Source organism: Bos javanicus, chromosome 26 (genome assembly GCF_032452875.1).
Source record: "Bos javanicus breed banteng chromosome 26, ARS-OSU_banteng_1.0, whole genome shotgun sequence".
Classification (NCBI taxonomy): Eukaryota; Metazoa; Chordata; class Mammalia; order Artiodactyla; family Bovidae; genus Bos; species Bos javanicus.
The window spans coordinates 16,442,801-16,459,503 of NC_083893.1; the positions used below are offsets into that span (position 1 = coordinate 16,442,801).

A 16,703-nucleotide genomic window follows, 5' to 3' on the forward strand; every position below is an offset into this window, starting at 1 on the left:
TCCTAAACCCTCTGCTTTCTTGTTCCCAGAAGTCCTCACAACTTTGAACACTCCTCCCTGCTGACAAATATATATGTACATAGGCATGTGTTTGTGTGTGTATATCTGTGATGAGCCAGACAGAGGAAGAAAATACAGAAATAAATATAGATGTTATATCAAGAAGTTTCTGGTCATTGCAATTATATATTATTTGTAGATGATAAAATTTCCTACTTGAAAAATCCATGAAAGGTAACTGAAGTTACTAAATCTACCAAAGAATTCAGTTCTCAGCATATAAAAGGGTTTGGTCAAATAGTCTTTCTATTACAGTCATGACAGAAAAGTAAAGAGATACATACTTTTTAGGGCATTATTCTTCAGTATTGATGAAAAACAAAAATGCACATATATGGGCAGACACTTCACTTCTAGCAAACTATCCCAGAGAGATAGTATAGGAATAATAAAAGATGTATGCAGGTAGGAGCATTTCTATATTAACAAAAGTTCAAAATAATCTAAGTATCCTTGAACACTAAGATAATTTTTAAGATTATTATAGGCATGAAATATGGTATTATGAGATACACTTATTTATATAGATTGTGAAAGTACCTTTTTCTATAATATAATGTCACCAAGAAGTCAGAGATATATTGTAAATAATACATACATACACACATATCCACAGCAACACACATGCATATTTTTCTGTGTTTTCAAATATAACCATAAATACATATTATTTTCCTTCTTTTTTGCTTTAATATGTCTATATCTGTAATTGAGTCTATGTGTGGGTCTGTGTTGAATAACTAGGGGAAAAGAGAAAGGACAGCCTTGAAAATAACTAGCAAATGTAATTTTTATCCCATGTTATTCCCTCTAGCTGGAGCACTCTTCCTCTGCTTTCTTCCTGCATGTATGTATGTATATGTATATATACATATATGTTACATATATAAAAACATATACATCACACCTGTAATTACACTTTAATGAACATTGAAAAAACAGAAATTATACATGCCAAACTGTCAAGAGATTACTCCCCTGAAGAGATAATAGCAGTAAGAGATGAGTACATTATACATATATATTTTTTAACACATGTGATAATTTTCTACTCTAATTTTTTTTTTAATCAAAATATAACATTTATAAGGTACCTTTCCACTGTAGATGAGATACAGCTTAAGATCTCAGGATAGAATTACAAAAAACATTTTATTGAAGACAAAACTGAGCTGTAGTTCATGAAGCAAAACTTGAACTGAATCTTAAAGAAAATCAGAAGAGACAGGGCTCAGGAAAGTCACTCCTGACTTTAAGGGAGAGGTGGACCATAGCTAACAGCAAGGGCACAGGGCATCAGCTTGTGTAGACAGAGCTGGAGAGGCTCATCTGCGATCCGGCAGCAGCCCTTTCTTCAGACTGGAATGAAACAGACCTCGTAGAAGTGTGGTATAGATCCCACTCCTTTCAGAAGTGGTGTAGTATCAATGTTCTTCGGATCAACCAGAGGTTTCAAGGTAAATTTCTGTAAAATGCTGACCAGGAGTAAAAACAGTTCCATGCGGGCCAGGCCTTCTCCAATACAAACTCTTTTTCCTAGAAATGAGACATAAATGAAATATCCATATAATTCTCATTTGATCTAGTGCACAGGGAGATGTAGATAAATATGAAATGAAATAATAAAGTAAATAAATAGGTAAACTAAGGAAAGATGAAATAACCAATGGCTTGTCCTATTTACACAAAAATCTGGTCTGCTTCATTCCCTCAGAACATATTTCTGTGTACATTCTATTTAATATATTTTTTAATCCCTTTTGTACACCCATGTGGGAATTGCTTTACTGAGGGTGGCCAGTGACATTTTTCTATACTCACACACACACACACACAGATATACACAAACATATACACACAAACAGACCTATATACACACACTTGCTCGTCCCAATCAGCATTAGACACACTAAATGTTCTCCATCTACCTCCAACCCAAGTCTCAACAACAGGTTTATTTCTCCTCATCTGATTTCTAAAAATAATCTTGACCTTGCCATGTCCCTGTTTTAACACTATTTTAAGAGTTTATCACTATCAGCTATAAAAAGAAATGTCACAAACTAGACATGAGTATTACTACATGTTCACCAATCCTGGACACATAAGCTATTTCAAGTGTTAGGAATTTCCAGTCATTCCTCCAACTGAAATACTTGTCCCCTCAGCTCTGCCAGCTGAGATTCTCTACATCTTTATAGATCCACGGCAGGTGTCATTTTTTCTATACAAACTTCTTTGATCTATTCAGGCAGATATAATTTACTCCTTCACTGGTATTCCACAAGACTTATTAGTGCTTCTAATACAGAATATTTCACATGAAATTATAATTATTCCTCTGTCCCACACACTGGAATATAAGCTCAGAAGGTAAAGCCTTAGATCTTATAATGGTAGCACAGTGTCAGGACAAAAGCAATCCCACAAACTCTGTAAACTGAACAGAAATCTTGAGCAGGCTCATTATGGACCCAAAATTCAGGAAGAATATAAGATTAGCATTGTCTCTCCATGCGATCACCTCTGGGCACTGTTCATAGTCTGGGGGTGTTTCTCCATCTTCCCAGATCCATTCTGTTTGTTTTTCTTTTGCACCTACTCTGTGTTTAGGAAGTTGATTTCTTTGGAACGCACAACCCCAATAGTTAGTTACCTTCTTGACTGTGAGTAAACTCAGAGGATTAAACATTGAGAAGGTTAGAGTATGCCCTCCCTCAGTCCCAGCCTGTCAGGCCACAGTTTCAGCAGTGGCTGTATTCTCCAACCTACAGATCCATCTCCTGCTGAGGCAGCCATTCTCTTTGCTAAAAGTCTGCTTGAGTTTCAGCAACACCCTCCTTCTCCTGACTCTTCAACATAGGATGGTAACATCGTCCTGCTGATGCTCATCCCTGAGTACTTGACCACTCCTTGCCACGTCCCTTAATCGTGTCCACACCTCTGAAAACAGTCTCTTCATTAAACTGTCTAAAGTATCCTACCTCTTTCTTTCAAGGACCCTGACAAATTAAAGGAAGATACTAAGTATAAAATGTTTCTTCCTGCAAGAAAACTTCCTTTATCTTCCAACTACTCTGCCCTCTGCTGTGTCCCTCAAAATGCAAGATTCAGGAGCTTCTCTCTCTGGATGCCCACTGAAAGAGTGGAAACACGCTGAAGAGTATTTTCTCTCTGGAGTATCCTTGCCTTTAACCTGCATTTCTCTTTCTTAGAGGAAGGATGCATCTGTTACTCACATTTGTATCTCTGGACCTGAGTGAGCATGAGTCTACTACATATAAGGTATGCAGACTACATTGAGTGAATTGACTTCATTGAGTGAATTGACTTCTCAGGGCAGGGGAGAAAAGCCGCAGTGTCTAGAAGCCTAATATCTAGGAGGAGCTCTTAGGAGACTCAGCAGTGGGTAAGAGAGCAGAAGTCAGGAAATACAGCCTCCAATCCAATGAGAAATTATCTGCACTTTGGGAGTGGTGCCTCTGGCCTCATGCAAATGACAATTTGTCCAGCCCAGACTAGCCTCCATGCAAAGCCCTTCCTTCTCTCATTTCACCACTGATGTAGACAAAAATGAAGCATGCTTGCCTGCTGAAAAAGCCATGAAGTAGTCACTCTTCTTAAAGTTACCACTTTTATCCAGGAAGTGACCAGGATCAAACTGCTCTGGGTTGGGAAACTCCTTGCCATCATGCAGGACAGAAGTCAGAGATGTTAATATGGTTGTGCCCTGAGATAAAGAGAAACAGATTAACTGGATTATAAAAATGGTCATGGAGCTTGAAAAAAAAAATACCTTGTCTAATCCTTTCCTTTTGTAGATGAGATGACTGAAGCACACATACAAAAAAAAAAATTTATTCTTTCCATGTCAGAGAACAAGTTAATGACCAAGCCTGTGCTGTGCTTAGACACTCAAGTCATGTCCGACTCTTTGCAACCCCATGGACTGTAGCCCACCAGGCTCCTCTGTCCATGGGGATTCTCCAGGCAAGAATACTGGAGTGCCATGCCCTCCTCCAAGGGACCTTTCCAACCCAGGGGTCAAACCTAGGTCTCCCTCATTGCAGGCAGATTCTTTACTGTCTGAGCCACCAGGGAAGCCCAGTGACCAAGCCTAACAGATCTTAAATCCTACAACGCCGGTTCAGGGCACTGTTAAAACCTGACTCCAAGACAATCGTCTTCAGCTTGTAGTCTACCTACTGCACTTGCTTTCCAGTAAATTAAAGGAGCTGCGTTTTTCTTGACAAAAAACGTTAAACGTGCTGATGTCACTGAAAATCTAGCTCTTTCTCTTTGGAATCAAATATGACATCTTCTTCAAAACTACATGAGTGGCCATATTTTTAAAAACTATTTTCTTCTCCTACTAAGATGAGTAACTAGTAAGCATACCCTCCTCCTGCCATGTTTTTTCAATGTATTTGTTGAATATTCTTCTGGAAGTAGGATGGCATTTCTGGTTTCTTGTAAGGTTTTCCTAAACTCAGAGATACCAAATAACATAATGATTTAGAGTTTAGTTTTTAGAATGAGTTGAATTTTTCTCTGCTAAATTAATCTCTGTGACTATAGGAAAGTTTTTTGTTTTGTTTTGTTTTTAACATTTGCATGCCTCATTTTCATCACAAGTAAAATATAAACAGGGAGTTGCCTGGTGGCTAAGCTTCAATCTGTAGCTTAGGTTTAATCCCTGGTTAGGGAACTGAGATCCCACAAGTGGCTCAGCAAGCCAAAAAAAACTAAACTGACAACAACAACAACAAAAAACATAAGCAATAAATTTGCATTATTTTATTATATAATGAGATAATATAAGAAATACTTTTTAAACAGAGATTATTGCCACAAGCTAAAATGCTCAATAAGTAGAAATTTTGCTGCTGTTATGATAACAATGATTTTATTCACAATATTTTGGGATCATAATACTACAGAGACAAAATTCAAATTCAGATTCATCTGAATGCCTTCTGGTGTACTGTATGGCCTTTCCAAATACATGATATACTTCTCACTCCAAAACATCATAGATTGAAAGACAGACCATCATTTCCATATGGGCAAATAAATAAAAGAATCAAGATTGCCAAGAGAAATAAAAATAACCTCAGATATGAAGATAACAACACCCTTATGGCAGAAAGTGAAGAGGAACTAAAGAGCCTCTTGATGAAAGTGAAAGGTGAAAAAACTGACTTAAAACTCAACATTCAAAAAACTAGGGTCAGGGCATCCAGTTCCATCACTTCATGGCAAATAGATGGGGAAACAATGGAAACAGTGACAGACTTTATTTTCTTGGGCTCCAAAATCACTGCAGATGGTGACCACAGCCATGAAATTAAAAGACGCTTAGTCCTTCGAAGAAAAGCTATGATCAACCTAGACAACATATTAAAAAGCAGAGACATTACTTTGCTGACAAAGGTGTGTCTAGTTAAAGCTATGGTTTTTCCAATAGTTAAATATAGAGTTGGAACATAAAGAATGTTGAGCACTGAAGAATTGATGCTTTTGAACTGTGGTATTGGAGAAGACTCTTGAGAGTCCTTTAGACTGCAAGGAGATCAAACCAGTCAATCCTGAAGGAAACCAGTCCTGAAAGTTCATTGGAAGGACTGATGTTGAAGCTCCAATACTTTGGCCACCTGATGCAAAGAACTGACCCATTCAAAAAGACCCTGATGCTGGGAAAGATTGAAGGCAGGAGGAGAAGTGGATGACAGAGGGTGAGATGATTGGATGGCATCACCAACTCGATATACAGGAGTTTAAGAAAGCTCCAGGGGATGGTGATGGACAGGGAGGCTGGCGTGCTTCAGTCCATGGGGTCGCAAAGAGTTGGTCATGAATGAGTAATTGAACTGACTGGAATAAAGGGGAAACTGAAGTTTCAGTCTTTCCTGAACCTCTTCCTTATGACACAGCAACTCCTGTGATTCATTTTCTGACCTGGATGGGCTTAGAGATATACCCTGAGCATGAAGTACAGGAAGATAGTATGGCCACAGTACAAAGGCTTTCATATAAAGTTAATTAGTGACAAAAAAATGTATCCTGGATGATGGGACCATCTGTTGCTATTTAGTGTCTGAGTTGTGTCTGACTCTTTACGACCCCAAGGACTATAGCCTGCCAGGCCACTCTGTCTGTGAGATTTCCCAGGCAAGAATACTGGAGCGGGTTGCCATTTCCTTCTCCAGGGGATCTTCCCAACTGAGGAAGATGGGACCATCTACTTCAAGATATAACAGAGTAACTGTTTTTGAGTTACCCTCACAAACCTGAAATATATATAAAAACAGACAGGAGGACTTCCCTGGTGATCCAGTGGTGAAGAATCTGCCTGCCACAGGACATGGGTTTGATCCCTGGTCCGGGAACATCCCACATGCCTCGGGGCAACAAAGTCCGTGCACTGCAACTACTGAGCCCGCATGCTCTACAGCCTGCATGATGCAAGAAGACACGCCACTGCAATGAGAAGCCCAGGCACTGCACTAGAGACTAGCCTCTGCTCATCACAACTAGAGAAACCACAAGCAGCAATGAAGACCCAGTGCAGCCAAATTAAATAATACTTTCTGAAATCCTCAGGGGAAAAAACACGAAGTAACAGTTTTCCAGCATTGAACAAGAAGCAATCCAGGATTGTGATACTTTAATAAAGAGGAATTAGGTAGACCCTATGCTGCTGCTGCTGCTGCTAAGTCGCTTCAGTCGAGTCCGACTCTGTGCGACCCCATAGACGGCAGCCCACCAGGCTCCCCCGTCCCTGGGATTCTCCAGGCAAGAACACTAGAGTGGGTTGCCATTTCCTTCTCCAATGCATGAAAGTGAAAGTGAAGTCGCTCAGTCGTGTCCGACTCTTAGCGACCCCATGGACTGCAGCCTACCAGGCTCCTCCACCCATGGGATTTTCCAGGCAAGAGTACTGGAGTGGGTTGCCATTGCCTTCTCTAGGGTAGACCCTATATTCACTCCTAATATACTTCTGAGAACGCTTTCCTTCTAGTGTGCAGGGAGGTGGCAGCCAAGCAAAGTGGGACCCTTTCTGAGCTAAGGAGACAGAGATCAAAACTTGATGCCTACAACTCATGAGGAAGGACACAAGTCAGGAAGAATCTATAAACAGGGAAGATCTCAAAAGTATACAAGACTATTCTCTGTACATTCATGTCTGTGGGTTGGGCAGCTTCAGGACCCCAATTAGAGTATGACTCTTGGGGAGGTGAGAACTGAAGGTGGATACCAGATGCTGTACAGTGATAGAGAAGTTGAGGTTCAAACCCAGTGCAACTCAGATTTTCTGTCATGATTGATCCCCCAAATTCTAAGTTGTTGGATTAATGAACCCACCCTGGACTAAGGGTCATGCCCTAAGATTAAATCAAAAATTGAAATTAGATCACAATGACAAACAATTATAGTAAGCTTAAGAGACTAAAGGACATATGTCAGTGATTTAGCTGCTTATCAAAATAAAATTCAGTGCCCTTAAAGAAAGGGTAATCCAGACTCCCCATAAAACATCACTCAAAACGTTCACTATACAACAGAAAATTAAAAGTAAATGTGAAATGAAGTAAATGTGACCCAAGTTTGAAGGGAAAAGAGCCAATAGAAGTAGAACCCATATTATCCTAGATATTAGAATTATCTAAGAACTACACAAGAACTACAAACCATCCATCATAAGTATATCCAAGTTCTTAAAGGAATAATTAATAACAAAAAAAGAATAAATGGGAGATCTCAACAGAGATTCAAAACGATAAAAATAGAAATTCTAGAAATGAAACTTTTACTGGATTGAATTAAAACATTAGAGACTGCAAAAGAAAAGATTAGTGAATTTAGAGACATAAAAATAGAGTAACGGCTGAGAAGCCCCTATTGGAAGAACTTCCCAACAGACAGTAAGTATAAACTGTGAAATACAAACAAACACACACATTCTGCAAGGTAGCCAAAACCATGAAGACACTCAAGTGTAGAAAACACTTGAGGAGAGAAAAAGATACTGGGTGAGTTTTCCATTTTAATGATGTTATCATGAGGAGAGGTCTCAGACAACAAAATATTGAGTGACTAAAACATGGCCATAAGCCACATCTCACTGCTTTAAAGAATCAAGGACAACATTCAGCTGTACCTACTGCACAGAAATGAAAAAAGCGGGTGTGGGGGGTAATACCATAAAAGAAAGAGCCAGAGCACAGGACCCTTAAATTCCGTATATGAAATATCCCAAAAAACTGACAATCCTATAATCCTTGAATTATATGCAGAATAAATTCCAGATAACTACCCTAAAGTTAAAAAAAAAAACTAAATTTAAAACTCAGAATTTTGAGTTGAGAACAACAATGACCTGCTAAAACAAGAAAATGAACAAAGCTGGATGTTCCTCAAAGGACATAAATGAACCAAAAGTCCCTATGATATATCATTAAAAATATGTAGGACAAAATCCAAAATAATTAGACACACATACATACACACACACACACACACCAAGAAAATGTTACCTATACACAAGAGAAAGAGAAGAACAACAGTAACACTAAAATAACAATAGTGATAATGAAATAAACAGATAAGAATTTTGAATCACAATCAAATTTTGAATTTATAATCATAACTATTATAGTCAAGGAAATGAAAAAATGTCTCAACATGAAGTAAAATGTTAATGAACGAATTATCAAAATATAAATTGTAAAGAGAAGCCAAATGGAAAATCCAAAACCTAAATTTATGGTAGATTAGATTAATTATTAAATAGGCTTTGCAATAGTTTGAAAGAAAAAATTGGTGAAATAGAAGAAAAATCAATAAAACTTTTTTCAGTCTGGAGAAAAGGAAAAAATTGAAAACAAATAAGCAACCAGAACCTAAGGAACCTTTTCAACAACACAAAAGGTGATTGGAGTACCAAAAAAGAAAAAGAAAATAAGTAAGAGAGGACGGGTAAAATATATTAGAGAAAATAATGAAGAAAATGTAGACATCTACAATGTAGACAAATAGAATAAATAAAACAAAATCAGACTTAAACATAAATATATTGCAGTTAAAATTTAGTCAGATACACACAGAAAACTTGAAGGCAGTCGAAGAAAAATGGCCCATTACCTACACAAGAACAAGAATTCAAATGACGGCTGACTACTCATCAATAAAAATGGAAACCAGAAAATAGTAAAATGAAATATTTAAAGTGCTAAAGGGAAAAAACGTATAGCCAGTTAACACAGTAATCTATATCCAGATACCCACCTGTTGTAAACAAAGTTTTATTGGAATATTTCCCTGCATATTTCTTAAAGCATTATCTATGGTTACCTTTTTCTACAATGGCAGGTTAAGACCACATGGTCCACAAAATCTGTATCACTGCTTGGCCTCTTAAAGAGATGTTTGCCAACCCTGTTAAAAGCAATAATTATAACACTAATGGTAGCTTTATAATATACATAGATATTATACATGTGATAACTTTGGTATAAAGGAAGAGGAGCAAGTTGAATAGTCATATATGATGGCAGTGTTCTTGTATTCTTTAATTTAATAGTTTAATTTTAAGAAGACTGTAAAAATTTAAGAATACATATTGTAATCTCAAGACAAATCATTTAAAAAATAGTTCAATGACAATAGATATTTACAATCCTGAAAAAAAAAACTACTAATCTAGAGGAAGGCAGGAAATGAGAAGTAGAGAGATATAAAAAAGAGGGACAAAAAAAAAAAAAAACCAATTATTTAAAAGTACAGTTATTCCCAAGAGAAGACAGTAAAGGAGGAAGAGTAGAGTTATGAACCTGATGGGTAAGCAGGACACAAATGATGAATCTGCAAATATAGACCCATAATATCAGTAATTATATTAAATTGCAATAAACTAAACATTCCAATTTAAAAAGTAGAATGCACTTACTAGACCTATAAAGACAATCCATCCAAAAGCAATAGAACACAGTGTCCTCAAGCACACATGAAACATTACCCAGAATAGATCATATGTTAAGGCACAAAACAAGTATTAAGAAGTTTTAGAAGACTGAAATCACATCATATCAAGTATATTTCCAAACGAAATATTATAAATTGAGAAATCAATTATAAGAAAAGTGGAAAATTCACAGAGATGTGGATATTAAACAATATGCTACTGAACAATCAAAGGATCAAAGAATAAATCAAAAGAGAACCAAAAAGTACCTTGAGACACACAAAAAAGTAAACATGATGGCATACCAAAACTTGTGAGATCAGGAAAAACAGTTCTAACAGAAAAGTTCAGTGATAAATGCCTACATCAAAAAATGAGAATGATATCAAACAAGCAACCTAACTTGACATCTCAAAGAACTAGAGAAAGAAGAAAAAACAAAGCTCAAAGTCAGCAGAAGGAAGGAAATAGAGATCGTAAAGTAAATAAAAGAAACAGAGACCAATAAGAAAAAAAAAAAAAAAAAAAAACAATGAGACTAAGAGTTAGCTTTTTAAAGCCATAAACAAAACTGACAAACCTTTAGCTAGACTTACCAAAAAGAAATAAGACTAAAATAAGCAGAAATAAAACAGGAAACATTACAACTGATACCGGACAAATACATACAATCATAACAAACTGTTAATATAATGAACCATACCAGAACAAATTGGAGAATTTAGAAAAAATAGATTCTTAGAAACCTACAACCTATCAAGAAAGAATCATGAAGAATTAGAAATCTGAATACATGAATCACGAGTAAGGAGATTGAACTGGCAATCCCAAAACACAAAGTGCAGGACAAGACAGTTTCACTGATTAACTCTAACAAATATATAAAGAGAAATGAATACCAATTCTCAAACTCTTCCAAAAAATACAAGAGGAAAGGCCACTTGCAAACTAACTTTGAAAAGCCAACATTACCCTTCTATTATAACCAAAAAGAATATTATGTGAAATGAAAATTATAGGCCAATATCCTTGATATCTGGTCCCATCACTGCATGGCTAAAAGAAGGGGGAAAAGTGGAAACAGTGACAGATTTTGTTTTCTTGGGCTCCAAAGTAACTCACTGCAGACAGTGACCACAGCCATGAAATTAAAAAACGCTTGCTCCTTGGAAGAAAAGCTATGATAAACCTAGGCAGCATATTAGACAGCATATAAACCTAGACAGCAGAGACATCACGCTGCCAACAAAGGTCCATACAGTCAAAGCTATGGTTTTTCCAGTTAATTATGTATGGATGTGAGAGTTGGACCATAAAGAAGGCTGAGTGCCAAAAAATTGGTGCTTCCGAATTGTGCTACTGGAGAAGACCCTTGAAGAGTCCCTTGGACTGCAACATCAAACAAGTCAATCCTAAAGGAAGTCAGCCCTGAACATTCATTGGAAGGACTGATGTTGAAGCTGAAGCTCCAATATTTTGGCCACGTGATTCGAAGAACCAACTCATTGGAAAAGAAACTGATGCTTGGAAAGATTGAAGACAAGCGGAGAAGAGGGCGGCAAAGGATGAGATGGTGAGACAGTATCACCAACATAATGGACATGAATTTGAGCAAATTCTGGGAGATGGTGAAAGTCAAGGAAGCCTGGCATAATACAGTCCATGGGGATGAAAGAGTCAGACACGACTTAGGGACTGAAAAACAACAACAATCCTTGATAAACATAGATTCAAAAATCCTAAACAAAATATTAGCAAACCGAATTGAAGAATACAGTAACAGGTGGATTTATGAGCAAGATGGATTTATCCCAGGGATGCAAGGATGATTCAACATGTGTAAATCAACTGGTGTGTTAGAACTCATTAACAAAATGGGGAATAAAAAACAAAGAATCCTCTCAGTTGATTCAGAAAAAAAAAAAAGCATTTGATGAAATTCAACTTTCATTTATCATAAAAACTCTCAACAAAGTGGTATAGAGGGAAGGTACCTCAACCTAATACAAGCTATATATGACAGCCCAACAATCAATATGATACTCAACAGTGAAAAGGTGAAAACTTTTGCTTTAAGATCAGTAAGAAGACCAGAATCACCACTTATATTGAACAGAAGGAGTCAGGGTTTGGGGGAAAAAAATTTTTTTTTTTTTTTACTTTACAATATTCCATTGGTTTTGCCATACATCAACACGAATCTGCCATGGGTATACACGTGTTCCCCATCATGAACCCCCTCCCACCTCCCTCACCATACCATCCCTCTGGGTCATCCCAGCACACCAGCCCCAAGCATCCTGTATCATGCATCAAACCTGGACTGGTGATTTGTTTCACATATGATGATTTGTTCACATATGATGATTCATTCTACATGTTTCATTGCCATTCTCCCAAATAATCCCACCCTCGTCCTCTCCCACAGAGTCCAAAAGACTGTTCTATACATCTGTGTCTCTTTTGCTGTCTTGCATACAGGGTTATCCTTGCTGCTGCTGCTACTAAGTCACTTCAGTCATGTCCGACTCTGTGCGACTCCATAGATGGCAGCCCGCCAGGCTCCCCTGTCCCTGGGATTCTCCAGGTAAGAACGCTGGAGTGGGTTGCCATTTCATTCTCCAATGCAAGAGACTGAAAAGTGAAAGTGAAGTCGCTCAGTCGTGTCCGACTCTGTGCGGCCCCATAGACAGCAGCCCCCCAGGCTCCTCCATGCATGGGATTTTCCAGGCAAGAGTACTGGAGTGGGTGTCATTGCCTTCTCGAGGGTTATTGTTACCATCTTTCTAAATTCCATATATATGCATTAGTATACTGTATTGATGTTTTTCTTTCTGGCTTCCTGTACTCTGCATAAGAGGCTCCAGTTTCATCCACCTCATTAGAACTGATTCAAATGTATTCTTTTTAATGGCTGAGTAATACTCCACTGTGTATATGTACCATGGCTTTCTTATCCATTCATCTGCTGATGGGCGTCTAGGTTGCTTCCATGTCCTGGCTATTATAAACACTGCTGCGATGAACATCAGGGTACACATGTCTCTTTCAATTCTGGTTTCCATGGTGTGTATGCCCAGCAGTGGGATTGCTGGGTCACATGCAAGTTCTATTTCTGGTTTTTTAAGGAATCTCCACACTGTTCCTCATAGAGGCTGTACTAGTTTGCATTCCCAACAACAGTGTAAGAGGGTTCCCTTTTCTCCACACCCTCTCCAGCATTTATTGCTTGTAGACTTTTGGATAGCAGCCATTCTGACTGGCATGAAATGGTACCTCATTGTGGTTTTGGTTTGCATTTCTCTGATAATGAGTGATGCTGAGCATCTTTTCATGTGTTAGCCATCTGTATGTCTTCTTTGGAGAAATGTCTGTTTAGTCCTTTGGCCCATTTTTTGATTGGGTCATTTATTTTTCTGGAATTGAGCTGTAGGAGTTGCTTGTATATTTTTGAGATTAATTCTTTGTCAGTTGCTTCATTTACAATTATTTTCTCCCATTCTGAAGGCTGTCTTTTCACCTTGCCTAGAGTTTCCTTTGTTGTGCAGAAGCTTTTAACTTTAATTAGGTCCCATTTGTTTATTTTTCTTTCATTTCCAATAATCTGGGAAGTGGGTCATAAAGGATCCTGCTGTGATTTATGTAAGAGAGTGTTTTGTCTGTGTTCTCCTCTAGAAGTTTTATAGTTTCTGGTCCTACATTTAGATCTTTAATCCATTTTGAGTTTATTTTTGTGTATGGTGTTAGAAAGTGTTCTAGTTTCATTGTTCTACAAGTGGTTGACCAGATTTCCCACCATCACTTGTTAAAGAGATTGTCTTTAATCCATTGTATATTCTTGCCTCCTTTGTCAAAGATAAGGTGTCCATAGGTGTGTGGATTTATCTCTGGGCTTTCTATTTTGTTCCATTGATCTATATTTCTGTCTTTGTGCCAGTACCATACTGTCTTGATGACTGGCTTTATAGTAGAGCCTGAAGTCAGGTGGGTTGATTCCTCCAGTTCCATTCTTCTTTCGCTAGATTGCTTTGGCTATTTGAGATTTTTTGTATTGCCATACAAGTTGTGAAATTATTCATTCTAGCTCTGTGAAAAATACCGTTGGTAGCTTGATAGCGATTGCATTGAATCTGTAGATTGCTTTCAGTAGTATACTCATTTTCACTATATTGATACTTCTGATCAATTAAGTTTATTTCTGCATCTATTAGTGTCCTCTTTGATTTCTTTCACCAGTGTTTTATAGTTTTCTATATATAGGTCTTTTGTCTTTTAGGTAGATATATTCCTAAGTATTTTATTCTTTTCTTTGCAGTGGTGAATGGAATTGTTTCCTTAATTTCTTTTTCTATTTTCTCCTTATTAGTGTACAGGAAAGCAAGGGATTTCTGTGTGTTGATTTTATATCCTGAAATTTTACTATATTCATTGATTAGCTCTGGTAATTTTCTGGTGGAGTCTTTAAGGTTCTATGTAGAGGATCATGTCATCTGCATACGGTCAGAGTTTTACTTCTTCTTTTCCAATTTGGATTCCTTTTATTTGTTTTTCCGCTCTGATTGCTATGGCTAAAACTTCCAAAACTATGTGGAATAGTAGTGGTGAAAGTGGGCACCCTTGTCTTGTTCCTGACTTTAGGGGAAATGCTTTCAATTTTTCACCATTGAGGATAATGTTTGCTGTGGGTTTGTCATATATAGCCTTTATTATGTTGAGGTATGTTCCTTCTATTCCTGCTTTCTGGAGGGTTTTTATCATAAATGGATGTTGAATTTTATCAAAGGCTTTCTCTGCATCTATTGAGATAATCATATGGCTTTTATTTTTCAATTTGTTAATGTGGTGTATTACATTGATTGATTTGCAGATATTGAAGAATCCTTGCATTCCTGGGATAAAGCCCACTTGGTCATGGTGTATGATCTTTTTAATGTGTTGTTGGAGTCTGATTGCTAGAATTTTATTAAGAATTTTTGCATCTATGTTCATCAGTGATATTGGCCTGTAGTTTTTTTGTGTGTGTGTGGCATCTTTGTCAGGTTTTGGTATTAGGCTTATGGTGGCCTCATAGAATGAGTTTGGAAGTTTACCTTCCTCTGCAATTTTCTGGAAGAGTTTGAGTAGGATAGGTGTCAGCTCTTCTCTAAACTTTTGGTAGAATTCAGCTGTGAAGCCGTCTGGACCTGGGCTTTTATTTGCTGGAAGATTTCTGATTACAGTTTCTATTTCCGTGCTTGTGATGGGTCTGTTAAGATTTTCTATTTCTTCCTGGTTCAGTTTTGGAAAGTTGTACTTTTCTAAGAATTTGTCCATTTCTTCCACGTTGTCCATTTTATTGGCATATAATTGCTAATAGTAGTCTCTTATGATCCTTTGTATTTCTGTGTTGTCTGTTGTGATCTCTCCATTTTCATTTCTAATTTTATTGATTTGATTTTTCTCCCTTTGTTTCTTGATGAGTCTGGCTAATGGTTTGTCAATTTCATTTATCCTTTCAAAGAACCAGCTTTTGGCTTGTTGATTTTTGCTATGATCTCCTTTGTTTATTTTGCATTTATTTCTTCCCTAATGTTTAAGATTTCTTTCCTTCTACTAACCCTGGGATTCTTCATTTCTTCCTTTTCTAGTTGCTTTAGGTGTAGAGTTAGGTTATTTATTTGACTTTTTTCTTGTTTCTTGAGGTATGCCTCAAGAGGTATTGCTATGAACTTTCGCCTTAGCATTGCTTTTACATGTCTCATAGGTTTTGGGTTGTTGTGTTTTCATTTTCATTCATTTCTATGCATATTTTGATTTCTTTTTTGATTTCTTCTGTGATTTGTTGGTTATTCACAATTCATTTTTCTTTTTTCCTCTCTGATTCATTTATTTCTACCATTCTATCTTCTACCTCACTAATCCTATCTTCTGACTCTGTTACTCTACTATTTGTTCCCGCCAGAGTGTTTTTGACCTCATTTATTGCATTATTCATTATATATTTACTCTTTTTTATTTCTTCCTGGTCCTTGTTAAACCTTTCTTGCATCTCCTCAATCCTTCTCTTCAGGCTATTTATCTGTGATTCCATTTTGATTTCAATATTTTGGATCATTTTCACTATCATTATTCAGAATTTTTTATCACATAGATTCCCTATCTCTTCCTCTTTTGTTTGGTTTAGTGGGCATTTATCCTGTTCCTTTACCTGCTGGGTATTCCTCTGTCTCTTCATCTTGTTTATATTGCTCTGTTTGGGGTGGCCTTTCTGTATTCTGGCATTTTTTGGAGTACTCTTTATTATGGAGTTTCCTCACTGTGGGTGGGGTTGTATGGGTGGCTTGTCAAGGTTTCCTGGTTAGGGAAGCTTGTGTCAGTGTTCTGGTGGGTGGAGCTAGATTTCTTCTCTCTGGAGTGCAATGAAGTGTCCAGTAATGAGTTATGAGATGTCAATGGGTTTGGAGTGACTTTGGGCAGCCTGTATACTGAAGCTCAGGGCTGTTTTCCTGTGTTGCTGGAGAATTTGCTTGGTATGTCTTGCTCTGGAACTTGTTGGCCCTTGGTGGTGCTTGGTTTCAGTGTAGGTATGCAGGCGTTTGATGAGCTCCTGTCGATTGATGTTCCCTTTAGTCAGGAGTTCTCTGGTGTTCTCAGGATTTGGACTTAAGCCTCCTGCTTCTGGTTTTCAGTCTTATTTTTA

The 16,703-nt window shown here is 37.4% G+C and overlaps 1 protein-coding gene across 1 annotated transcript in view; it reads right to left on the minus strand.

Annotated features, from left to right (window-relative positions):
- Positions 1-961: 961 nt before the first annotated feature.
- Positions 962-16,703, minus strand: part of LOC133239203 (cytochrome P450 2C31-like) — a 52,003-nt gene continuing 36,261 nt past the window's right edge. The window contains exons 8-9 of the mRNA XM_061402867.1: positions 3,649-3,790; positions 962-1,596 (exon numbers count right to left, since the gene is read on the minus strand). Of these exons, the coding sequence (XP_061258851.1) occupies positions 1,415-1,596; positions 3,649-3,790 (324 nt within the window). The 3' untranslated portion in view covers positions 962-1,414. The remainder of the gene's footprint in view (positions 1,597-3,648; positions 3,791-16,703) is intronic.